General features: G+C 45.8%; 1 protein-coding gene across 7 annotated transcripts in view; it reads right to left on the bottom strand.

The window, feature by feature from the left end:
• The window catches only part of LOC110517131 (ELKS/Rab6-interacting/CAST family member 1), a 278,426-nt gene that overhangs the window by 102,665 nt on the left and 154,147 nt on the right, over positions 1 to 21,614 (bottom strand). For 4 of the 7 annotated variants that reach the window (XM_036945333.1, XM_036945336.1, XM_036945334.1 and 1 more), the window contains one exon: positions 12,947 to 13,087. In XM_036945333.1, the coding sequence (XP_036801228.1) occupies positions 12,947 to 13,087 (141 nt within the window). Of the gene's footprint in view, positions 1 to 9,750; positions 9,787 to 12,946; positions 13,088 to 21,614 lie in introns of all 7 variants that reach the window. The other 3 variants (XM_036945331.1, XM_036945335.1, XM_036945332.1) reach the window with 1 other exon arrangement.

Raw genomic sequence — 21,614 nt, 5'->3', positions numbered from 1 at the left:
GAGAGAGAGAGAGACAGCCTCTTAGATATGGAGGGGTGAGAGAAGAGAGAGAGAGAGAGACAGCCTCTTAGATATGGAGGGGTGAGAGAAGAGAGAGAGAGACAGCCTTTTAGATATGGAGGGGTGAGAGAAGAGAGAGAGAGAGAGAGACAGCCTTTTAGATATGGAGCTGGGAATACAGCTACACCACAGATCCGTCAGGTCAGTCTGGTAGATCAGTCAGGTCAGACAGATAAGTCAGGTCAGTCAGAAAGATCAGTCAGGTCAGTCAGATATTTCAGCCAGGTCAGTCTGGTAGATCAGTCAGACAGATCAGTTAGGTCAGTCAGGTAGATCAGTCAGGTCAGTCAGGTAGATCAGTCAGGTCAGTCAGGTCAGTTGGGTAGATCAGTAAGGTCAGTCAGGTCAGTCAGATAGATCAGCTAGGTCAATCATATAGTCAGTCAGGTCAGTCAGAAAGATCAGGCAGGTCAGTCAGATAGGTCAGTCAGGTCAGTCAGGTAGATCAGTCAGGTCAGTCAGGTCAGTCGGTAGATCAGTCAGGTCAGTCAGGTCAGTCGGGTCAGTCAGATAGATCAGCTAGGTCAATCATATAGTCAGTCAGGTCAGTCAGAAAGATCAGTCAGGTCAGTCAGGTCAGTCGGGTCAGTCAGATAGATCAACTAGGTCAATCATATAGTCAGTCAGGTCAGTCAGGTCAGTCAGGTAGATCCGTCAGTCAGGTCAGTCGGGTAGATCAGTCAGGTCAGTCAGGTCAGTCAGGTAGATCCATCAGGTCAGTCAGGTAGATCCGTCAGGTCAGTCAGGTCAGTCAGGTAGATCCGTCAGTCAGGTCAGTCGGGTAGATCAGTCAGGTCAGTCAGGTCAGTCAGGTAGATCAGTCAGGTCAGTCAGATAGATCAGGCAGATAGATCAGTCAGGTCAGTCAGATAGATCAGTTTGGTCAGCCAGATAGATCAGGCAGATAGATCAGTCAGGTCAGTCAGATATTTCAGCCAGGTCAATCATATAGATCAGTCAGATAGATCAGTCAGGTCAGTCAGGTATATCCGTCAGGTCAGGCAGATCAGTCGGGTAGATCAGTCAGGTCAGTCGGGTCAGTCAGGTAGATCCGTCAGGTCAGTCGGGTAGATCCGTCAGGTCAGTCAGGTCAGTCAGGTAGATCCGTCAGGTGAGTCAGGTCAGTCGGGTAGATCAGTCAGGTCAGTCAGGTCAGTCAGGTAGATCCGTCAGGTCAGTCAGGTCAGTCAGGTAGATCAGTCAGGTCAGTCAGATATGTCAGTCAGATAGATCAGTCAGGTCAGCCAGATAGATCAGTCAGATAGATCAGTCAGATATTTCAGTCAGGTCAACCATATAGATCAGTCAGATAGATCAGTCAGGTAGATCAGTCAGGTCAGCCAGATATTTCAGCCAGGTCAATCATATAGATCAGTCAGATAGATCAGTCAGGTCAGTCAGATAGATCAGTCAGGTCAGCCAGATCAGTCAGATATATCAGTCAAGTCAGTCAGGTAGATCAATCAAGTCAGTCGGGTCAGTCAGATAGATCAGCTAGGTAAATTATATAGAGAAGTCAGGTCAGTCAGGTCAGTCAGATAGATCAGCTAGGTCAATCATATAGATCAGTCATATAGATCAGTCAGGTCAGTCAGGTAGATCCGTCAGGTCAGTCAGGTCAGTCGGGTAGATCAGTCAGGTCAGTCGGGTCAGTCAGATAGATCAGCTAGGTCAATCATATAGTCAGTCAGGTCAGTCAGAAAGATCAGTCAGGTCAGTCAGGTCAGTCGGGTCAGTCAGATAGATCAGCTAGGTCAATCATATAGTCAGTCAGGTCAGTCAGAAAGATCAGTCAGGTCAGCCAGAAAGATCAGTCAGGTCAGTCAGAAAGATCAGTCAGGTCAGTCAGAAAGATCAGTCAGGTCAGTCGGGTAGATCAGTCAGGTCAGTCGGGTCAGTCAGGTAGATCCATCAGGTCAGTCAGGTAGATCCGTCAGGTCAGTCAGGTCAGTCAGGTAGATCCGTCAGTCAGGTCAGTCGGGTAGATCAGTCAGGTCAGTCAGGTCAGTCAGGCAGATCAGTCAGGTCAGTCAGATAGATCAGGCAGATAGATCAGTCAGGTCAGTCAGATAGATCAGTTTGGTCAGCCAGATAGATCAGGCAGATAGATCAGTCAGGTCAGTCAGATATTTCAACCAGGTCAATCATATAGATCAGTCAGATAGATCAGTCAGGTCAGTCAGGTATATCCGTCAGGTCAGGCAGATCAGTCGGGTAGATCAGTCAGGTCAGTCGGGTCAGTCAGGTAGATCCGTCAGGTCAGTCGGGTAGATCCGTCAGGTCAGTCAGGTCAGTCAGGTAGATCCGTCAGGTGAGTCAGGTCAGTCGGGTAGATCAGTCAGGTCAGTCAGGTCAGTCAGGTAGATCCGTCAGGTCAGTCAGGTCAGTCAGGTAGATCAGTCAGGTCAGTCAGATATGTCAGTCAGATAGATCAGTCAGGTCAGCCAGATAGATCAGTCAGATAGATCAGTCAGATATTTCAGTCAGGTCAACCATATAGATCAGTCAGATAGATCAGTCAGGTCAGTCAGGTAGATCAGTCAGGTCAGCCAGATATTTCAGCCAGGTCAATCATATAGATCAGTCAGATAGATCAGTCAGGTCAGTCAGATTGGTCATATAGATCAGTCAGATAGATCAGTCAGGTCAGTCAGATAGATCAGTCAGGTCAGCCAGATCAGTCAGATATATCAGTCAAGTCAGTCAGGTAGATCAATCAAGTCAGTCGGGTCAGTCAGATAGATCAGCTAGGTAAATTATATAGAGAAGTCAGGTCAGTCAGGTCAGTCAGATAGATCAGCTAGGTCGATCATATAGATCAGTCATATAGATCAGTCAGGTCAGTCAGGTAGATCCGTCAGGTCAGTCAGGTCAGTCGGGTAGATCAGTCAGGTCAGTCGGGTCAGTCAGGTAGATCCGTCAGGTCAGTCAGGTATATCCGTGAGGTCAGTCAGGTCAGTCAGGTAGATCCGTCAGGTCAGTCAGGTCAGTCGGGTAGATCAGTCAGGTCAGTCAGGTCAGTCAGGTCAGTCAGGTCAGTCAGATAGATCAGTCAGGTCAGCCAGATAGATCAGTCAGATAGATCAGTCAGATATTTCAGTCAGGTCAACCATATAGATCAGTCAGATAGATCAGCCAGATCAGTCATATAGATCAGTCAGGTCAGTCAGATAGATCAGTCAGGTCAGCCAGATCAGTCATATAGATCAGTCAGATAGATCAGTCAGATAGATCAGTCAGGTCAGCCAGATCAGTCAGATATATCAGTCAAGTCAGTCAGGTAGATCAGTCAAGTCAGTCGGGTCAGTCAGATTGATCAACTAGGTAAATCATATAGAGAAGTCAGGTCAGTCAGGTCAGTCAGATAGATCAGCTAGGTCAATCATATAGATCAGTCATATAGATCAGTCAGGTCAGTCAGGTAGATCAGTCAGGTCAGTCAGGTAGATCAGTCAGGTCAGTCAGAAAGATCAGTCAGGTCAGTCGGGTAGATCAGTCAGGTCAGTCAGCTAGATCAGTCATATAGATCAGTCAGGTCAGTCAGATAGATCAGTCAGGTCAGTAAGATAGATCAGTCAGTCAGATAGATCAGTCAGGTCAGTCAGATAGATCAGTCAGGTCAGTCAGATAGATCAGTCAGGTCAGTCAGAAAAATCAGTCAGGTCAGTCGGGTAGATCAGTCAGGTCAGTCAGATAGATCAGTCATATAGATCAGTCAGGTCAGTCCGATAGATCAGTCAGGTCAGTCAGGTCAATCAGACAGAATACAGCTTCCTCTGTCTGGCCTCAACACAGTCAGGCCAAACTATCTTCCCCTTGGTCTCTAAAGTCTCTGGTCTGGCCTTTCTACTCAGACCAGTGTCTGAATGTTTCCATCCAACCAGACCAGTCTCTGAATGTTATCCATCCAACCAGACCAGTCTCTGAATGTTATCCATCCAACCAGACCAGTCTCTGAATGTTATCCATCCAACCAGACCAGTCTCTGAATGTCATTGGGATGTTATTAGATATAACACTTAACCTCTTAGAGCTCTAGGGGCGCTATTTCATTTTTGGATAAAAAACGTTCCCGTTTTAAGCGCGATATTTTGTCACGAAAAGATGCTCGACTATGCATATTCTTGACAGTTTTGGAAAGAAAACACTCTGAAGTTTCAGAATCTGCAAAGATTTTGTCTGTAAGTGCCCCAGAACTCATTCTACAGGCGAAACCAAGATGATGCATCACCCAGGAATTAGCAGAATTTCTGAAGCTCTGTTTTCCATTCTCTCCTTATATGGCTGTGATTGCGCAAGGAATGAGCCTACACTTTCTGTCGTTCGCCCAAGGTCTTAGCAGCATTGTGACGTATTTGTAGGCATATCATTGGAAGATTGGCCATAAGAGACTACATTTTCCAGAGGTCCGCCCGGTGTCCTTTGTCTAAATTTGTGCGTAATCTTCAGGTGCAGGCATTTTCTCCTGGGATTCAGGAGAGAAAGCATGTTTCCAAGAACGATGTATCAATGAAGAGATATGTGAAAAACACCTTGAGGATTGATTCTAAACAACGTTTGCCATGTTTTCAGTCGATATTATGGAGTTAATTTGGAAAAAAGTTTGCGTTTTGAGGACTGAATTTATGGATTTTTTTTGGTAGCCAAATGTGATGTATAAAACGGAGCTATTTCTAATACACAAGGAATCTTTTTGGAAAAACTGAGCATCTGCTATCTAACTGAGAGTATCCTCATTGAAAACATCAGAAGTTCTTCAAAGGTAAATGATTTTATTTGAAGGCTTTTATGTTTTTGTTAATGTTGCGTGCTGGATGCTAACGCTAATGCTAACGCTAAATGCTAACGCGAAATGCTAACTCTAGCTAGCTACTTTTACACAAATGATTGTTTTCCTATGGTTGAGAAGCATATTTTGAAAATCTGAGATGACAGTGTTGTTTACAAAAGGCTAAGCTTGAGAGATGGCATATTTATTTCATTTCATTTGCGATTTTCATAAATAGTTAACGTTGTGTTATGCTAATGAGCTTGCTGATAGATTTACACAATCCTGGATACAGGGGTTTTTTCATAGCTAAACGTGACGCAGAAAACGGAGCGATTTGTCCTAAACAAATAATCTTTCAGGAAAAACTGAACATTTGCTATCTGAGAGTCTCCTCATTGAAAACATCTGAAGTTCTTCAAAGGTAAATGATTTTTTTGAATGCTTTTCTGTTTTTTTGTGTAAATGTTGCCAGCTGAATGCTAATGCTAAATGCTACGTTAGCCATCAATACTGTTACACAAATGCTTGTTTTGCAATGGTTGAGAAGCATATTTTGAAAATCTGAGATGACAGTGTTGTTAACAAAAGGCTAAGCTTGAGAGCTAGCATATTTATTTCATTTCATTTGCGATTTTCATGAATAGTTAACGTTGCGTTATGGTAATGAGCTTGAGTCTGTATTCACGAACCCGGATCCGGGATGGGGAGATCAGAAAGGTTAAAACCTTTACTCAGATATTTAGATGTCTAGGGTTGGGGCTGAACCAATGACAGGGCTGGACAGGTTTCCACGGAAACCGCCAGCACCATGTTGCCCGCGGGGGAGGACTGAGAGACGAGCCAGTGTGTGTGTGTGTGTGTGTGTGTGTGTGTGTGTGTGCCAGCATGCGTGTCACCTAATGAGTAAACATAAACAAAAAGACAGCTGTGGTAAAATAAATAAACATTAAAATAACCATTAACTAACACGACTATTAGTCGAGGACACTAGAAACTAGTGGTATCTACCAGGTCCATACGGACACTGGAGGGGATGAGGTGAGATGGATGACTATAGTGGTATCTACCAGGTCCATACGGACACTGGAGGGGATGAGGTGAGATGGATGACTATAGTGGTATCTACCAGGTCCATACAGACACTGGAGGGGATGAGGTGAGATGGATGACTATAGTGGTATCTACCAGGGCCATACAGACACTGGAGGGGATGAGGTGAGATGGATGACTATAGTGGTATCTACCAGGTCCATACGGACACTGGAGGGGATGAGGTGAGATGGAGGACTATAGTGGTATCTACCAGGTCCATACAGACACTGGAGGGGATGAGGTGAGATGGATGACTATAGTGGTATCTACCAGGTCCATACAGACACTGGAGGGGATGAGGTGAGATGGATGACTATAGTGGTATCTACCAGGGCCATACAGACACTGGAGGGGATGAGGTGAGATGGATGACTAAAGTGGTATCTACCAGGTCTATACAGACACTGGAGGGGATGAGGTGAGATGGATGACTATAGTGGTATCTATCAGGTCCATACAGACACTGGAGGGGATGAGGTGAGATGGATGACTATAGTGGTATCTACCAGGTCCATATGGACACTGGAGGGGATGAGGTGAGATGGATGACTATAGTGGTATCTATCAGGTCCATACAGACACTGGAGGGGATGAGGTGAGATGGATGACTATAGTGGTATCTACCAGGTCCATATGGACACTGGAGGGGATGAGGTGAGATGGATGACTATAGTGGTATCTACCAGGTCCATACAGACACTGGAGGGGATGAGGTGAGATGGATGACTATAGTGGTATCTATCAGGTCCATACAGACACTGGAGGGGATGAGGTGAGATGGATGACTATAGTGGTATCTATCAGGTCCATACAGACACTGGAGGGGATGAGGGGAGATGGATGACTATAGTGGTATCTACCAGGTCCATACAGACACTGGAGGGGATGAGGTGAGATGGATGACTATAGTGGTATCTACCAGGTCCATACAGACACTGGAGAGGATGAGGTGAGATGGATGACTATAGTGGTATCTACCAGGTCCATACAGACACTGGAGAGGATGAGGTGAGATGGATGACTATAGTGGTATCTACCAGGTCCATACAGACACTGGAGAGGATGAGGTAATGACTAGGGTGTTTCTGAATGGGGACACTATTAGTCCCAGTGGGGACTGTAAACCAGGACACCGTGTCAGGGAGGGACAGTCACAACTCAGACCCTCCGTGGGAGAGGAAACAGAACGATGGAAAAGGATCTCACAACGGTCTTATAGTGTGGAGGTCACCACAGCTGTGGACGTCTCTCAGCCCTGTAGTGGAACTGCTGCTCGTGTGTGTGTGTGTGTGTGTGTGTGAGAGTGAGAGTGAGAAAGAGAGAGAGAGAGAGAGAGAGAGAGAGAGAGAGAGAGAGTGTGTGTGTGTGTTGTTCTCAGCTGTAGATGAATATTGCTTTGGGCCCGCTGGTCCATGTTAGTGTTGGAGGGCCAGAGAGGACCATGTACAGAATGTTTGGGTGTCAAACAATACTGATGATGGAAAACAATGCCTGAGTGTGTGTGTGTGTGTGTGTGTGTGTGACAGACACAAAGTGTGTGTGTTTGATACCATGTATTGGTGTGTGAGAGCATCGATGTGCTGGCGTGAGTGTCTCATTGGCAAGTGTGTCGCTGTCTGCTGCGGGGGCGAGGAGTGGAACGAGTGTGTGTGTGTGACCCTGTCTCCTCTCTCCCACAGGCCGTGCTCTGTGCTGTGCCGCTCCAGCAACACCCACACACACACAGACACACACACACACACACAGACACACACACACACAGACACACACACAGACACACACACAGACACACACACACACACAGACACACACACACACAGACACACACACAGACACACACACAGACACACACACACAGACACACACACACACACACACACACAGACACACACACAGACACACACACACACACACACACACAGACACACACACACAGACACACACACACAGACACACACACACAGACACACACACACACACACACACACACACACACACACACACACACACACACACAGACACACACACACACAGACACACACACACAGACACACACACACAGACACACACACACACACACACACAGACACACACACAGACACACACACACAGACACACACACACACACACACACACACACAGACACACACACACAGACACACACACACAGACACACACACACAGACACACACACACACACACAGACACACACACACACACACACACACACAGACACACACACACACACACACACACACACACACACACACACACACACACACACACACACACACACACACACACACACACACACACATTCACACACACACAGACACACACACACACACACACACACACACACACACACACAGACACACACACACACACACACACACACACACACACACACACTGAACAGGAATATAAAATCAATGCTGCTGACGTTCCCATCCAGATAATTCCCAGAGTGCTTCCTGACACCTCCTCACACGCCTGTCCGGTCACACACACCAGACACACTCATTCCAGACACACACACACACACTGTCAGGTCGCGGCGGCAATGTCTCGTCCAATCTGTGAAAACGTCTGTAAGGCTGTCAGCAACCTGTCACAAACACCCTGGCTCTATACGCAGGGTGAACACACACACACACACACTCCCAGCCAGAGCTTTCATTGCTCTTGGCAGAGAGAGACGGAGAGAGAGAGAGACAGAGAGAGAGAGAGAAAGAGAGAGAGAGACGGAGAGAGAGAGACGGAGAGAGAGAGATGGAGAGAGAGAGACGGAGAGAGAGAGAGAGAGAGAGAGAAGGAGAGAGAGAGAGAGACGTAGAGAGAGACGTAGAGAGAGACGTGGAGAGAGAGAAAGAGAGAGAGATAGAGAGAGAGAGACGGAGAGAGAGAGACGGAGAGAGAGACGGAGAGAGAGAAAGAGAGAGAGACAGAAAGAGAGACACAGAGAGAGAGACAGAGAGAGAGAAAGAGAGACGGAGAGAGAGAGATGGAGAGAGAGACAGAAAGAGAGAGACAGAGAGAGACACAGAGAGAGATTGAGAGATTGAGAGAGAGAGAGAGAGAGAGAGAGAGAGAGAGAGAGAGAGAGAGAGAGAGAGAGAGAGAGAAAGAGAGAGAGATAGAGGAGGATGACAAGACAGAGAGGTAAGAAGACGTGAAGGAGAGACATGTGAGTAGTGTTTCTAGAGACTTCTTGGTAGGTGATCAAACACTGTGGCAGCTGTAGTGCCCTCAATGTCATCTGAGGTGAAGGGACACGGTACAGTACTGACCACTATACAAGCCCTGGATACAGCTGACTTGTGTTGTTAAACACAGAACAACTCAGGTACAGTCCCACACACAGGCCTTCAGAACATGAACACAGCTGGCATTCCCACTGCGTTGTCAAGGGGCGTTGTCAAGCCCGTGACCTACATCTAAACCAGCGAGGGAGAATCAGGCATACCCATCATGCATTAGGATGGCACTGCAGCTAGCGCACTGGGGATAGAAGTCAAGCTGGCTAGATCAATGGATATGATCGGGAACTTGTGCACGCAAACAAACATACACACACCCTCAATCAATCACTGACGAGTGTGCACAGAATGCATACACACACCCTCAATCAATCACTGATGAGTGTGCACAGAATGCACACACACACCCTCAATCAATCACTGACGAGTGTGCACAGAATGCATACACACACCCTCAATCAATCACTGATGAGTGTGCACAGAATGCACACACACACACAGAGAGACAGTAAATGCTTTGCTGGTCACACACTGCTGCAGAGGCATTTCACACTACGGTGCACTTACAGGATTGGAGGGATGGTCTGACAAGAGATGAGACTGCTTTAGGGAGGAAAAGAGAGGGAAGGAGAGAGAGGGGGGGAGAGAGAGCAAGTCAGAGAGAGGAACAGAGAGAGGGAGAGAGAGGGGGTGGAAAGAGGGAGAAAGTGAGAGAGAGTCAGAGAAAGATAGTCAGAGAGAGGAACAGAGAGAGGGAGAGAGAGGGGGGGAAAGAGGGAGAAAGTGAGAGAGAGTCAGAGAAAGATAGTCAGAGAGAGGAACAGAGAGAGGGAGAGTCAGAGAGAGGAACAGAGAGAGGGAGAGAGATGGGGGGGAAAGAGGGAGAAAGTGAGAGAGAGTCAGAGAAAGATAGTCAGAGAGAGGAACAGAGAGAGGGAGAGTCAGAGAGAGGAACAGAGAGAGGGAGAGAGGGGGGAAAGAGGGAGAAAGTGAGAACGAGTCAGAGAAAGAGATAGTCAGAGAGAGGAACAGAGAGAAAGAGAGAGTCAGAGAAAGAGAGAGTCAGAGAGAGGAACAGAGAGAGGGAGAGAGGGGGTAGAGGGAGAAAGTGAGAGCGAGTCAGAGAAAGAGAGAGTCAGAGAGAGGAACAGAGAGAAAGAGAGTCAGAGAGAGGAACAGAGAGAAAGAGTGTCTTTATTGTTTTGAAACTTCTGTATGTGTAATGTTTACTGTTCATTTTTATTGTTTATTTCACTTTTGTATATTATCTACCTCACTTGCTTTGGCAATGTTAACACATGTTTCCCATGCCAATAAAGCCCCTTGAATTGAATTGAGAGAGAGTCAGAGAGATGAACAGAGGGTGGGAGAGAGAGAGTCAGAGAGATTAACAGAGAGAGAGAGAGAGACAAGCCAGATAGAAAAAGATGACAAGAAATAGAGAGAGTAAAAAATGATGGAGATACAGTAGGAATGATTAAAGAAATGAGAGGAGAGGAGAACAGGAAGAGAAGAGGAGAAGAGGACAGGAAGAGAGGAGGAGAGGAGAACAGGAAGAGAAGAGGAGAGGAGAACAGGAAGAGAAGAGGAGAGGAGAACAGGGAGAGAAGAGGAGAACAGGAAGAGAGGAGGAGAAGAGAACAGGAAGAGAGGAGGAGAGGAGAACAGGAAGAGAAGAGGAGATGAGAACAGAAAGAGAGGAGAGGAGAACAGGAAAAGAGGAGGAGAGGAGAACAGGAAGAGAGGAGGAGAGGAGAACAGGAAGAGAGGAGGAGAGGAGAACAGGAAGAGAGGAGGAGAAGAGAACAGGAAGAGAGGAGGAGAGGAGAACAGGAAGAGAAGAGGAGATGAGAACAGAAAGAGAGGAGAGGAGAACAGGAAGAGAGGAGGAGAGGAGAACAGGAAGAGAGGAGGAGAGGAGAACAGGAAGAGAGGATGAGAGAAAAACAGAAAGAGAGGAGAACAGGAAGAGAGGAGGAGAGGAGAACAGAAAGAGAGGAGAGGAGAACAGGAAGAGAGGAGGAGAGGAGAACAGAAAGAGAGGAGAGGAGAACAGGAAGAGAGGAGGAGAACAGGAAGAGAGGAGGAGAGGAGAACAGTTAGAGACGAGGAAGAGAGGAGAGGAGAACAGGAAGAGAGGATGAGAGGAGAACAGTTAGAGACGAGGAAGAGAGGAGAGGAGAACAGGAAGAGAAGAGGAGAAGAGGACAGGAAGAGAGGAGGAGAGGAGAACAGGAAGAGAAGAGGAGAGGAGAACAGGAAGAGAAGAGGAGAGGAGAACAGGGAGAGAAGAGGAGAACAGGAAGAGAGGAGGAGAAGAGAACAGGAAGAGAGGAGGAGAGGAGAACAGGAAGAGAGGAGGAGAGGAGAACAGGAAGAGAAGAGGAGATGAGAACAGAAAGAGAGGAGAGGAGAACAGGAAAAGAGGAGGAGAGGAGAACAGGAAGAGAGGAGGAGAGGAGAACAGGAAGAGAGGAGGAGAGGAGAACAGGAAGAGAGGAGGAGAAGAGAACAGGAAGAGAGGAGGAGAGGAGAACAGGAAGAGAAGAGGAGATGAGAACAGAAAGAGAGGAGAGGAGAACAGGAAGAGAGGAGGAGAGGAGAACAGGAAGAGAGGAGGAGAGGAGAACAGGAAGAGAGGAGAGGAGAACAGGAAGAGAGGAGGAGAGGAGAACAGAAAGAGAGGAGAGGAGAACAGGAAGAGAGGAGGAGAACAGGAAGAGAGGAGGAGAGGAGAACAGTTAGAGACGAGGAAGAGAGGAGAGGAGAACAGGAAGAGAGGATGAGAGGAGAACAGTTAGAGACGAGGAAGAGAGGAGAGGAGAACAGGAAGAGAAGAGGAGAAGAGGAAAGGAGAACAGGAAGAGAAGAGGAGGAGAGGAGAACTGGAAGAGAGGAAATGGAAAGGAAGACACAATGACATGAGAAACAGGAGGAGATGAAAGTGAATCAACATTGACACTTTAAGGACAGGAGGGAGAGTCAGGAGTCTGATCACAGACACAACACACACACACATTACAGCATGATTGACAGACTAGTCCCAGAATTGAGTGTCATTCCACTGGCAGGATGAGTAGGGGATCTGTCAGTGGCTGTCTTCTCCACTCGACATCACAACGCTGGCTCCCACACTGGACAGGTCTCGTAAAGGACTGGGGCCATAGCTAAGAACTGGTCTGAGAGCAGTTTGAAGGCTGTGCAGTTGAATGGGGCAGGCTGGTGTGTTCATCTAAGATCTGACTGCGTGACTCGACATCACATAACAGGCAGGATAACTGATTGCACAGGTCTACTGAGAGGCATTATACTGATCCTAATGCTATGGGGCGACTATAGAGTTGATTGGGACAAGGCTAAGAACTGACCTGAAAGCAGTCTGAGACCTGTGAGTGAAGTTGAATGGGGTAGAGACATGGAGTAGGGTTAATAGCTGATCTCAGTGGAAGTTCATTGGAAGATTGACTGCAACAGGGCTGGGGAGTGAGGTTAGTAAGAACTGACATCAGTTCAGTGTAAGGCCCATGTCATTGACTGCAACAGGGATGGGGAGTAAGGCTAGTAAGGACTGACCTCAGTTCAGTGTAAGGTCATGTCATTGACTGCAACAGGGCTGGGGAGTGAGGTTAGTAAGAACTGACATCAGTTCAGTGTAAGGTCATGTCATTGACTGCAACAGGGCTGGGGAGTAAGGCTAGTAAGGACTGACATCAGTTCAGTGATACAGTAGGTGGTTTTATTAAAGGGTGAGAAAAAAGATGACCTTCTTGAGTTGGTTCTCCATCTTGATGAACTCGTCTTTCCTCTGTTCCAGAGACATCTCCAGACTCTTCAGTTTAGAGTCCTTCTTCAGACCGGAGGAGACCAGGGACGAAGCATGTTCCTTAAGGTCTAACAGGTTGGTCTGCGAGGGAGGGAGGGAGGGAGGGAGAGAGGGAGGGAGGGAGGGAGAGAGGGGGAGAGAGGGAGGGAGGGAGGAGAGAGGGAGGGGGGAGAGGCAGGGAGGGAGGGAGGGACAAAGGGGGGGAGAGAGGGAGGGAGGGACAAAGGGGGGAGAGGCAGGGAGGGAGGGAGGGAGGGAGGGACAAAGGGGGGAGAGGCAGGGAGGGACAAAGGGGGGAGAGGCAGGGAGGGAGGGAGGGACAAAGGGGGGGAGAGAGGGAGGGAGGGACAAAGGGGGGAGAGGCAGGGAGGGAGGGAGGGAGGGAGGGACAAAGGGGGGAGAGGCAGGGAGGGACAAAGGGGGGAGAGGCAGGGAGGGACAAAGGGGGGAGAGGCAGGGAGGGACAAAGGGGGGAGAGGCAGGGAGGGACAAAGGGGGGAGAGGCAGGGAGGGACAAAGGGGGGAGAGGCAGGGAGGGACAAAGGGGGGAGAGGCAGGGAGGGACAAAGGGGGGAGAGGCAGGGAGGGACAAAGGGGGGAGAGGCAGGGAGGGACAAAGGGGGGAGAGGCAGGGAGGGACAAAGGGGGGAGAGGCAGGGAGGGACAAAGGGGGGAGAGGCAGGGAGGGACAAAGGGGGGAGAGGCAGGGAGGGACAAAGGGGGGAGAGGCAGGGAGGGACAAAGGGGGGAGAGGCAGGGAGGGACAAAGACGGAAAGAGAAAATAAAAAGTCTAAAGTAATTCAAAGGACAAAGTGTTATTCAAGCTTCCAGTTACATTGTCTGAGTGGAATACAAAGTTAATGTTCAATTAAGAACAAATCAATGCTAACTTGATGGGCTAGAAACCTGTCGTGGCAACCACACACACACACACACACACACACACACACACACACACACACACACACACACACACACACACACACACACGCACGCACGCACACAGGCACACAGGCACACAGGCACACAAACACAAACACACACACACACACACACGCACGCACGCACGCACGCACACAGGCACACAGGCACACAGGCACACACACACCTCTCTTCTGTCCTATCGCTCACTGTCACGGACAATAAGCCCATCCTGTCAGGGTAACAGGAAGGCCCCAAATGTCTTTCCCATCGTTCCATAACCCATCATTCAGTAGGGCGACATGGGAACATGGCGGGGTTGGAGTAAACATCACGCTGCCTGGTGGAGCAGCAGATACTGACCTCCATCATGACACCATATCCTCTACCTCTCTCTACCTCTCTCTCTACCTCTCTCTCTACCTCTCTCTCTACCTCTCTCTCTACCTCGCTCTACCTCTCTCTCTACCTCTCTCTCTACCTCTCTCTACCTCTCTCTACCTCTCTCTACCTCTCTCTACCTCTCTCTACCTCTCTCTACCTCTCTCTCTACCTCTCTCTCTACCTCTCTCTCTACCTCTCTCTCTACCTCTCTCTCTACCTCTCTCTCTACCTCTCTCTACCTCTCTCTACCTCTCTCTACCTCTCTCTACCTCTCTCTACCTCTCTCTCTACCTCTCTCTCTACCTCTCTCTCTACCTCTCTCTCTACCTCTCTCTCTACCTCTCTCTCTACCTCTCGCTCTACCTCGCTCTACCTCGCTCTACCTCTCTCTCTACCTCTCTCTCTACCTCTCTCTCTACCTCTCGCTCTACCTCTCTCTCTACCTCTCTCTCTACCTCTCTCTCTACCTCTCTCTCTACCTCTCGCTCTACCTCGCTCTACCTCTCTCTCTACCTCTCTACCTCGCTCTACCTCTCTACCTCTCTCTACCGCTCTCTCTCTACCTCTCTCTCTCTACCTCTCTCTCTCTACCTCTCTCTCTCTACCTCTCTCTCTCTACCTCTCTCTACCTCTCTTTCTCTCTCTTTCTCTATCTCTACCTCTCTCTCTCTACCTCTCTCTCTCTACCTCTCTCTCTCTCTACGTCTCTCTTTCTTTCTCTCTTTCTCTGTCTCTCTCTGTCTCTCTCTCTCTCTCTCTCTGTCTCTCGCTCTCTAATTCAATTTAAGGGCTTTGTTAGCATGGGAAACATCTCTCTCTCTCCCTGCCTCCCTCCCTCCACAATACAGAACAGTCTGATCACGTCTCCATGTTTCTCCATGTTCTGATCCACAATCCAAATACACAGCCTTCCATCCACAAATAACTGTTTCCTGTCTTTCTTTTTACCCTCTCTCTCTCTCTTCCAGAGAGTGAGAGAGAGAGAGTGAGAGAGAGAGAAAGAGAGAGAGAGAGAGAAAGAGAGAGACAGAGAGAGAGAGAGAGAGACAGAGAAAGAGAGAAAGAAAGAGAGACAGAGAGAGAGAGACAGAGCGAGAGACAGAGACAGAGACAGAGAGAGAAAGAAAGAGAGACAGAGAGAGAGAGAAAGGGAGAGAGAGAGAGAGAGAGAGAGAGACAGAGAGAGAGACAGAGACAGAGACAGAGAGAGAAAGAAAGAGACAGAGAGAGAGAGACAGAAAGAGAAAGAAAGAGAGAGAGAGACAGAGACAGAGAGACAGAGACAGAGAGAGAAAGAAAGAGAGACAGAGAGAGAGAGACAGAGAGAGAAAGAAAGAGAGAGAGAGACAGAGACAGAGACAGAGAGAGAAAGAAAGAGAGACAGAGAGAGAGAGACAGAGAGAGAAAGAAAGAGAGAGAGAGACAGAGAGACAGAGAGAGAAAGAAAGAGAGAGAGAGAGAGAGAGAGACAGAGACAGAGAGAGGGTCGAGTTGGGTTAGAAAAACACTGCTTTCTGGCTTGTTGTCCAGTCTTTATGATTGCTTTGCAGAGGAGAGGGAGAACAGAGGGACTCAGAGAAGGAGAGAAGCTTGTGAAAGTTCATTGATGCTAACACGCCACGTATTGTAAGGCAGTCTGGGAGACAAGCATTTAGGTCACTGGGGTGGATTACATTATGAATCAGAATCAAACATATATGACTACCTGCCTTCAGAGGAGCTTAAACATTTATCCACAAACAGATTCAGACCAACGAGCCCACAGATACAGTTGAAGTCGGAAGTTTACATACACCTTAGCCAAATATATTTAAACTCAGTTCTTACCATTTCTGACATTTAACCCTATTAAAATTCCCTGACTTAGGTCAGTTAGGATCACCACTTTATTTTAAGAATGTGAAATGTCAGAATAATAGTAGGAGAGAATGATTGATTTCAGCTTATATTTATTTCATTTTGCCATGGTGTCAAGCAAAGTGGCCCTGAGTTTGAAGGTAGGCCTTGAAATACATCCACAGGTACACCTCCAATTGACTCAAATGATGTCAACTAGCTGTTTAAAGGCACAGTCAATTTAGTGTATGTAAACTTCTGACCCACTGGAATTGTGATACAGTGAATTATAAGTGAAATAATCTGTGTGCACTTGTGTCATGCACAAAGTAGATGTCCTAACCGACTTGCCAAAACTATAGTTTGTTAACAAAAAAATAGTTTTAATGACTTCAACCAAAGTGTATGTAAACTTCCGACTTCAACTGTACATACACCTGGATGAGAAGGAGAGAAGAGAGTGATGGGGTGGTTTAAAGAGATATGAAATGGGTGAGAGGGGTGAGGGGCAGAGATCAGCTGGGAGAGGACTCCATGGAGAGAGGTGAGAAATGGTTGTAAGAAAGTCAAAATGGAGGCTAAAGTATGTTGGTACAGCTGGATGTTATAGTGTGTTGGTAGCTGGATGTTATAGTGTGTTGGTAGCTGGATGTTATAGTGTGTTGGTAGCTGGATGTTATAGTGTGTTGGTAGCTGGATGTTATAGTATGTTGGTAGCTGGATGTTATAGTATGTTGGTACAGCTGGATGTTATAGTATGTTGGTAGCTGGATGTTATAGTATGTTGGTAGCTGGATGTTATAGTATGTTGGTACAGCTGGATGTTATAGTATGTTGGTAGCTGGATGTTATAGTATGTTGGTACAGCTGGATGTTATAGTATGTTGGTAGCTGGATGTTATATTATGTTGGTAGCTGGATGTTATAGTGTGTTGGTAGCTGGATGTTATAGTATGTTGGTAGCTGGATGTTATAGTATGTTGGTAGCTGGATGTTATAGTATGTTGGTACAGCTGGATGTTATAGTATGTTGGTAGCTGGATGTTATAGTATGTTGGTAGCTGGATGTTATAGTATGTTGATACAGCTGGATGTTATAGTATGTTGGTAGCTGGATGTTATAGTATGTTGATACAGCTGGATGTTATAGTATGTTGGTAGCTGGATGTTATAGTATGTTGATACAGCTGGATGTTATAGTATGTTGGTAGCTGGATGTTATAGTATGTTGATACAGCTGGATGTTATAGTATGTTGATACAGCTGGATGTTATAGTATGTTGGTAGCTGGATGTTATAGTATGTTGGTACAGCTGGATGTTATAGTATGTTGGTAGCTGGATGTTATAGTATGTTGGTAGCTGGATGTTATAGTGTGTTGGTAGCTGGATGTTATAGTATGTTGGTAGCTGGATGTTATAGTATGTTGGTAGCTGGATGTTATAGTATGTTGATACAGCTGGATGTTATAGTGTGTTGGTAGCTGGATGTTATAGTATGTTGGTACAGCTGGATGTTATAGTATGTTGGTAGCTGGATGTTATAGTGTGTTGGTACAGCTGGATGTTATAGTATGTTGATACAGCTGGATGTTATAGTATGTTGATACAGCTGGATGTTATAGTATGTTGGTACAGCTGGATGTTATAGTGTGTTGGTACAGCTGGATGTTATAGTATGTTGATACAGCTGGATGTTATAGTATGTTGGTAGCTGGATGTTATAGTATGTTGATACAGCTGGATGTTATAGTATGTTGGTAGCTGGATGTTATAGTGTGTTGGTAGCTGGATGTTATAGTATGTTGGTAGCTGGATGTTATAGTATGTTGGTACAGCTGGATGTTATAGTGTGTTGGTAGCTGGATGTTATAGTATGTTGGTAGCTGGATGTTATAGTATGTTGATACAGCTGGATGTTATAGTGTGTTGGTAGCTGGATGTTATAGTATGTTGGTAGCTGGATGTTATAGTATGTTGGTACAGCTGGATGTTATAGTATGTTGGTAGCTGGATGTTATAGTGTGTTGGTAGCTGGATGTTATAGTATGTTGGTAGCTGGATGTTATAGTATGTTGGTACAGCTGGATGTTATAGTATGTTGGTAGCTGGATGTTATAGTATGTTGGTACAGCTGGATGTTATAGTGTGTTGGTAGCTGGATGTTATAGTATGTTGGTACAGCTGGATGTTATAGTATGTTGGTAGCTGGATGTTATAGTATGTTGGTACAGCTGGATGTTATAGTATGTTGGTAGCTGGATGTTATAGTGTGTTGGTAGCTGGATGTTATAGTATGTTGGTACAGCTGGATGTTATAGTATGTTGGTAGCTGGATGTTATAGTATGTTGATACAGCTGGATGTTATAGTATGTTGGTACAGCTGGATGTTATAGTATGTTGGTACAGCTGGATGTTATAGTATGTTGGTAGCTGGATGTTATAGTATGTTGGTAGCTGGATGTTATAGTATGTTGGTAGCTGGATGTTATAGTATGTTGGTACAGCTGGATGTTATAGTATGTTGGTAGCTGGATGTTATAGTATGTTGGTAGCTGGATGTTATAGTGTGTTGGTACAGCTGGATGTTATAGTATGTTGGTACAGCTGGATGTTATAGTATGTTGGTAGCTGGATGTTATAGTATGTTGGTACAGCTGGATGTTATAGTATGTTGGTAGCTGGATTTTATAGTATGTTGGTACAGCTGGATGTTATAGTATGTTGGTAGCTGGATGTTATAGTATGTTGGTAGCTGGATGTTATAGTATGTTGGTACAGCTGGATGTTATAGTATGTTGGTACAGCTGGATGTTATAGTATGTTGGTACAGCTGGATGTTATAGTGTGTTGGTAGCTGGATGTTATAGTATGTTGGTACAGCTGGATGTTATAGTATGTTGGTACAGCTGGATGTTATAGTGTGTTGATAGCTGGATGTTATAGTATGTTGGTACAGCTGGATGTTATAGTGTGTTGGTAGCTGGATGTTATAGTATGTTGGTACAGCTGGATGTTATAGTGTGTTGGTAGCTGGATGTTATAGTATGTTGGTACAGCTGGATGTTATAGTATGTTGGTAGCTGGATGTTATAGTATGTTGGTACAGCTGGATGTTATAGTGTGTTGGTACAGCTGGATGTTATAGTATGTTGGTAGCTGGATGTTATAGTATGTTGGTAGCTGGATGTTATAGTGTGTTGGTACAGCTGGATGTTATAGTATGTTGGTAGCTGGATGTTATAGTATGTTGGTACAGCTGGATGTTATAGTGTGTTGGTAGCTGGATGTTATAGTATGTTGGTAGCTGGATGTTATAGTGTGTTGGTACAGCTGGATGTTATAGTGTGTTGGTACAGCTGGATGTTATAGTATGTTGGTAGCTGGATGTTATAGTATGTTGGTACAGCTGGATGTTATAGTGTGTTGGTACAGCTGGATGTTATAGTATGTTGGTAGCTGGATGTTATAGTATGTTGGTAGCTGGATGTTATAGTATGTTGATACAGCTGGATGTTATAGTATGTTGGTACAGCTGGATGTTATAGTATGTTGGTACAGCTGGATGTTATAGTATGTTGGTAGCTGGATGTTATAGTATGTTGATACAGCTGGATGTTATAGTATGTTGGTAGCTGGATGTTATAGTATGTTGATACAGCTGGATGTTATAGTATGTTGGTAGTTGGATGTTATAGTATGTTGGTACAGCTGGATGTTATAGTGTGTTGGTAGCTGGATGTTATAGTATGTTGGTACAGCTGGATGTTATAGTATGTTGGTAGCTGGATGTTATAGTGTGTTGGTAGCTGGATGTTATAGTATGTTGGTACAGCTGGATGTTATAGTGTGTTGGTAGCTGGATGTTATAGTATGTTGGTACAGCTGGATGTTATAGTATGTTGGTAGTTGGATGTTATAGTATGTTGGTAGCTGGATGTTATAGTATGTTGGTACAGCTGGATGTTATAGTATGTTGGTAGCTGGATGTTATAGTGTGTTGGTAGCTGGATGTTATAGTATGTTGGTACAGCTGGATGTTATAGTATGTTGGAAGCTGGATGTTATAGTATGTTGGTAGCTGGATGTTATAGTGTGTTGGTAGCTGGATGTTATAGTGTGTTGGTAGCTGGATGTTATAGTATGTTGGTAGCTGGATGTTATAGTGTGTTGTACAGCTGGATGTTATAGTGTGTTGGTAGCTGGATGTTATAGTAAGTTGGTAGCTGGATGTTATAGTATGTTGGTAGCTGGATGTTATAGTGTGTTGGTAGCTGGATGTTATAGTATGTTGGTAGCTGGATGTTATAGTATGTTGGTAGCTGGATGTTATAGTATGTTGGTAGCTGGATGTTATAGTATGTTGGTAGCTGGATGTTATAGTGTGTTGGTAGCTGGATGTTATAGTGTGTTGGTAGCTGGATGTTATAGTGTGTTGGTAGCTGGATGTTATAGTATGTTGGTAGCTGGATGTTATAGTATGTTGGTAGCTGGATGTTATAGTGTGTTGGTAGCTGGATGTTATAGTGTGTTGGTAGCTGGATGTTATAGTGTGTTGGTAGCTGGGTGTTATAGTATGTTGGTAGCTGGAGAAGGGAAGTGGCTTGGTGGTTGGGTGTTATAGTATGTTGGTAGCTGGATGTTATAGTATGTTGGTAGCTGGATGTTATAGTATGTTGGTAGCTGGATGTTATAGTGTGTTGGAATCTGGATTTTATAGTGTGTTGGTAGCTGGATGTTATAGTGTGTTGGTAGCTGGATGTTATAGTATGTTGGTAGCTGGAGAAGGGAAGTGGCTTGGTGGTTGGGTGTTATAGTGTGTTGGTAGCTGGATGTTATAGTGTGTTGGTAGCTGGGTGTTATAGTGTGTTGGTAGCTGGATGTTATAGTGTGTTGGTAGCTGGGTGTTATAGTATGTTGGTAGCTGGAGAAGGGAAGTGGCTTGGTGGTTGGGTGTTATAGTATGTTGGTAGCTGGATGTTATAGTGTGTTGGTACAGCTGGATGTTATAGTATGTTGGTACAGCTGGATGTTATAGTATGTTGGTAGCTGGATGTTATAGTATGTTGGTACAGCTGGATGTTATAGTATGTTGGTAGCTGGATGTTATAGTATGTTGGTACAGCTGGATGTTATAGTATGTTGGTAGCTGGATGTTATAGTATGTTGGTAGCTGGATGTTATAGTATGTTGGTACAGCTGGATGTTATAGTATGTTGGTACAGCTGGATGTTATAGTATGTTGGTACAGCTGGATGTTATAGTGTGTTGGTAGCTGGATGTTATAGTATGTTGGTACAGCTGGATGTTATAGTATGTTGGTACAGCTGGATGTTATAGTGTGTTGATAGCTGGATGTTATAGTATGTTGGTACAGCTGGATGTTATAGTGTGTTGGTAGCTGGATGTTATAGTATGTTGGTACAGCTGGATGTTATAGTGTGTTGGTAGCTGGATGTTATAGTA

The sequence above is a fragment of the Oncorhynchus mykiss genome, chromosome 15 (genome assembly GCF_013265735.2).
Source record: "Oncorhynchus mykiss isolate Arlee chromosome 15, USDA_OmykA_1.1, whole genome shotgun sequence".
Classification (NCBI taxonomy): Eukaryota; Metazoa; Chordata; class Actinopteri; order Salmoniformes; family Salmonidae; genus Oncorhynchus; species Oncorhynchus mykiss.
Note: the sequence above shows the minus strand (reverse complement) of the source record. Positions and strands in the feature narration are given on the sequence as shown.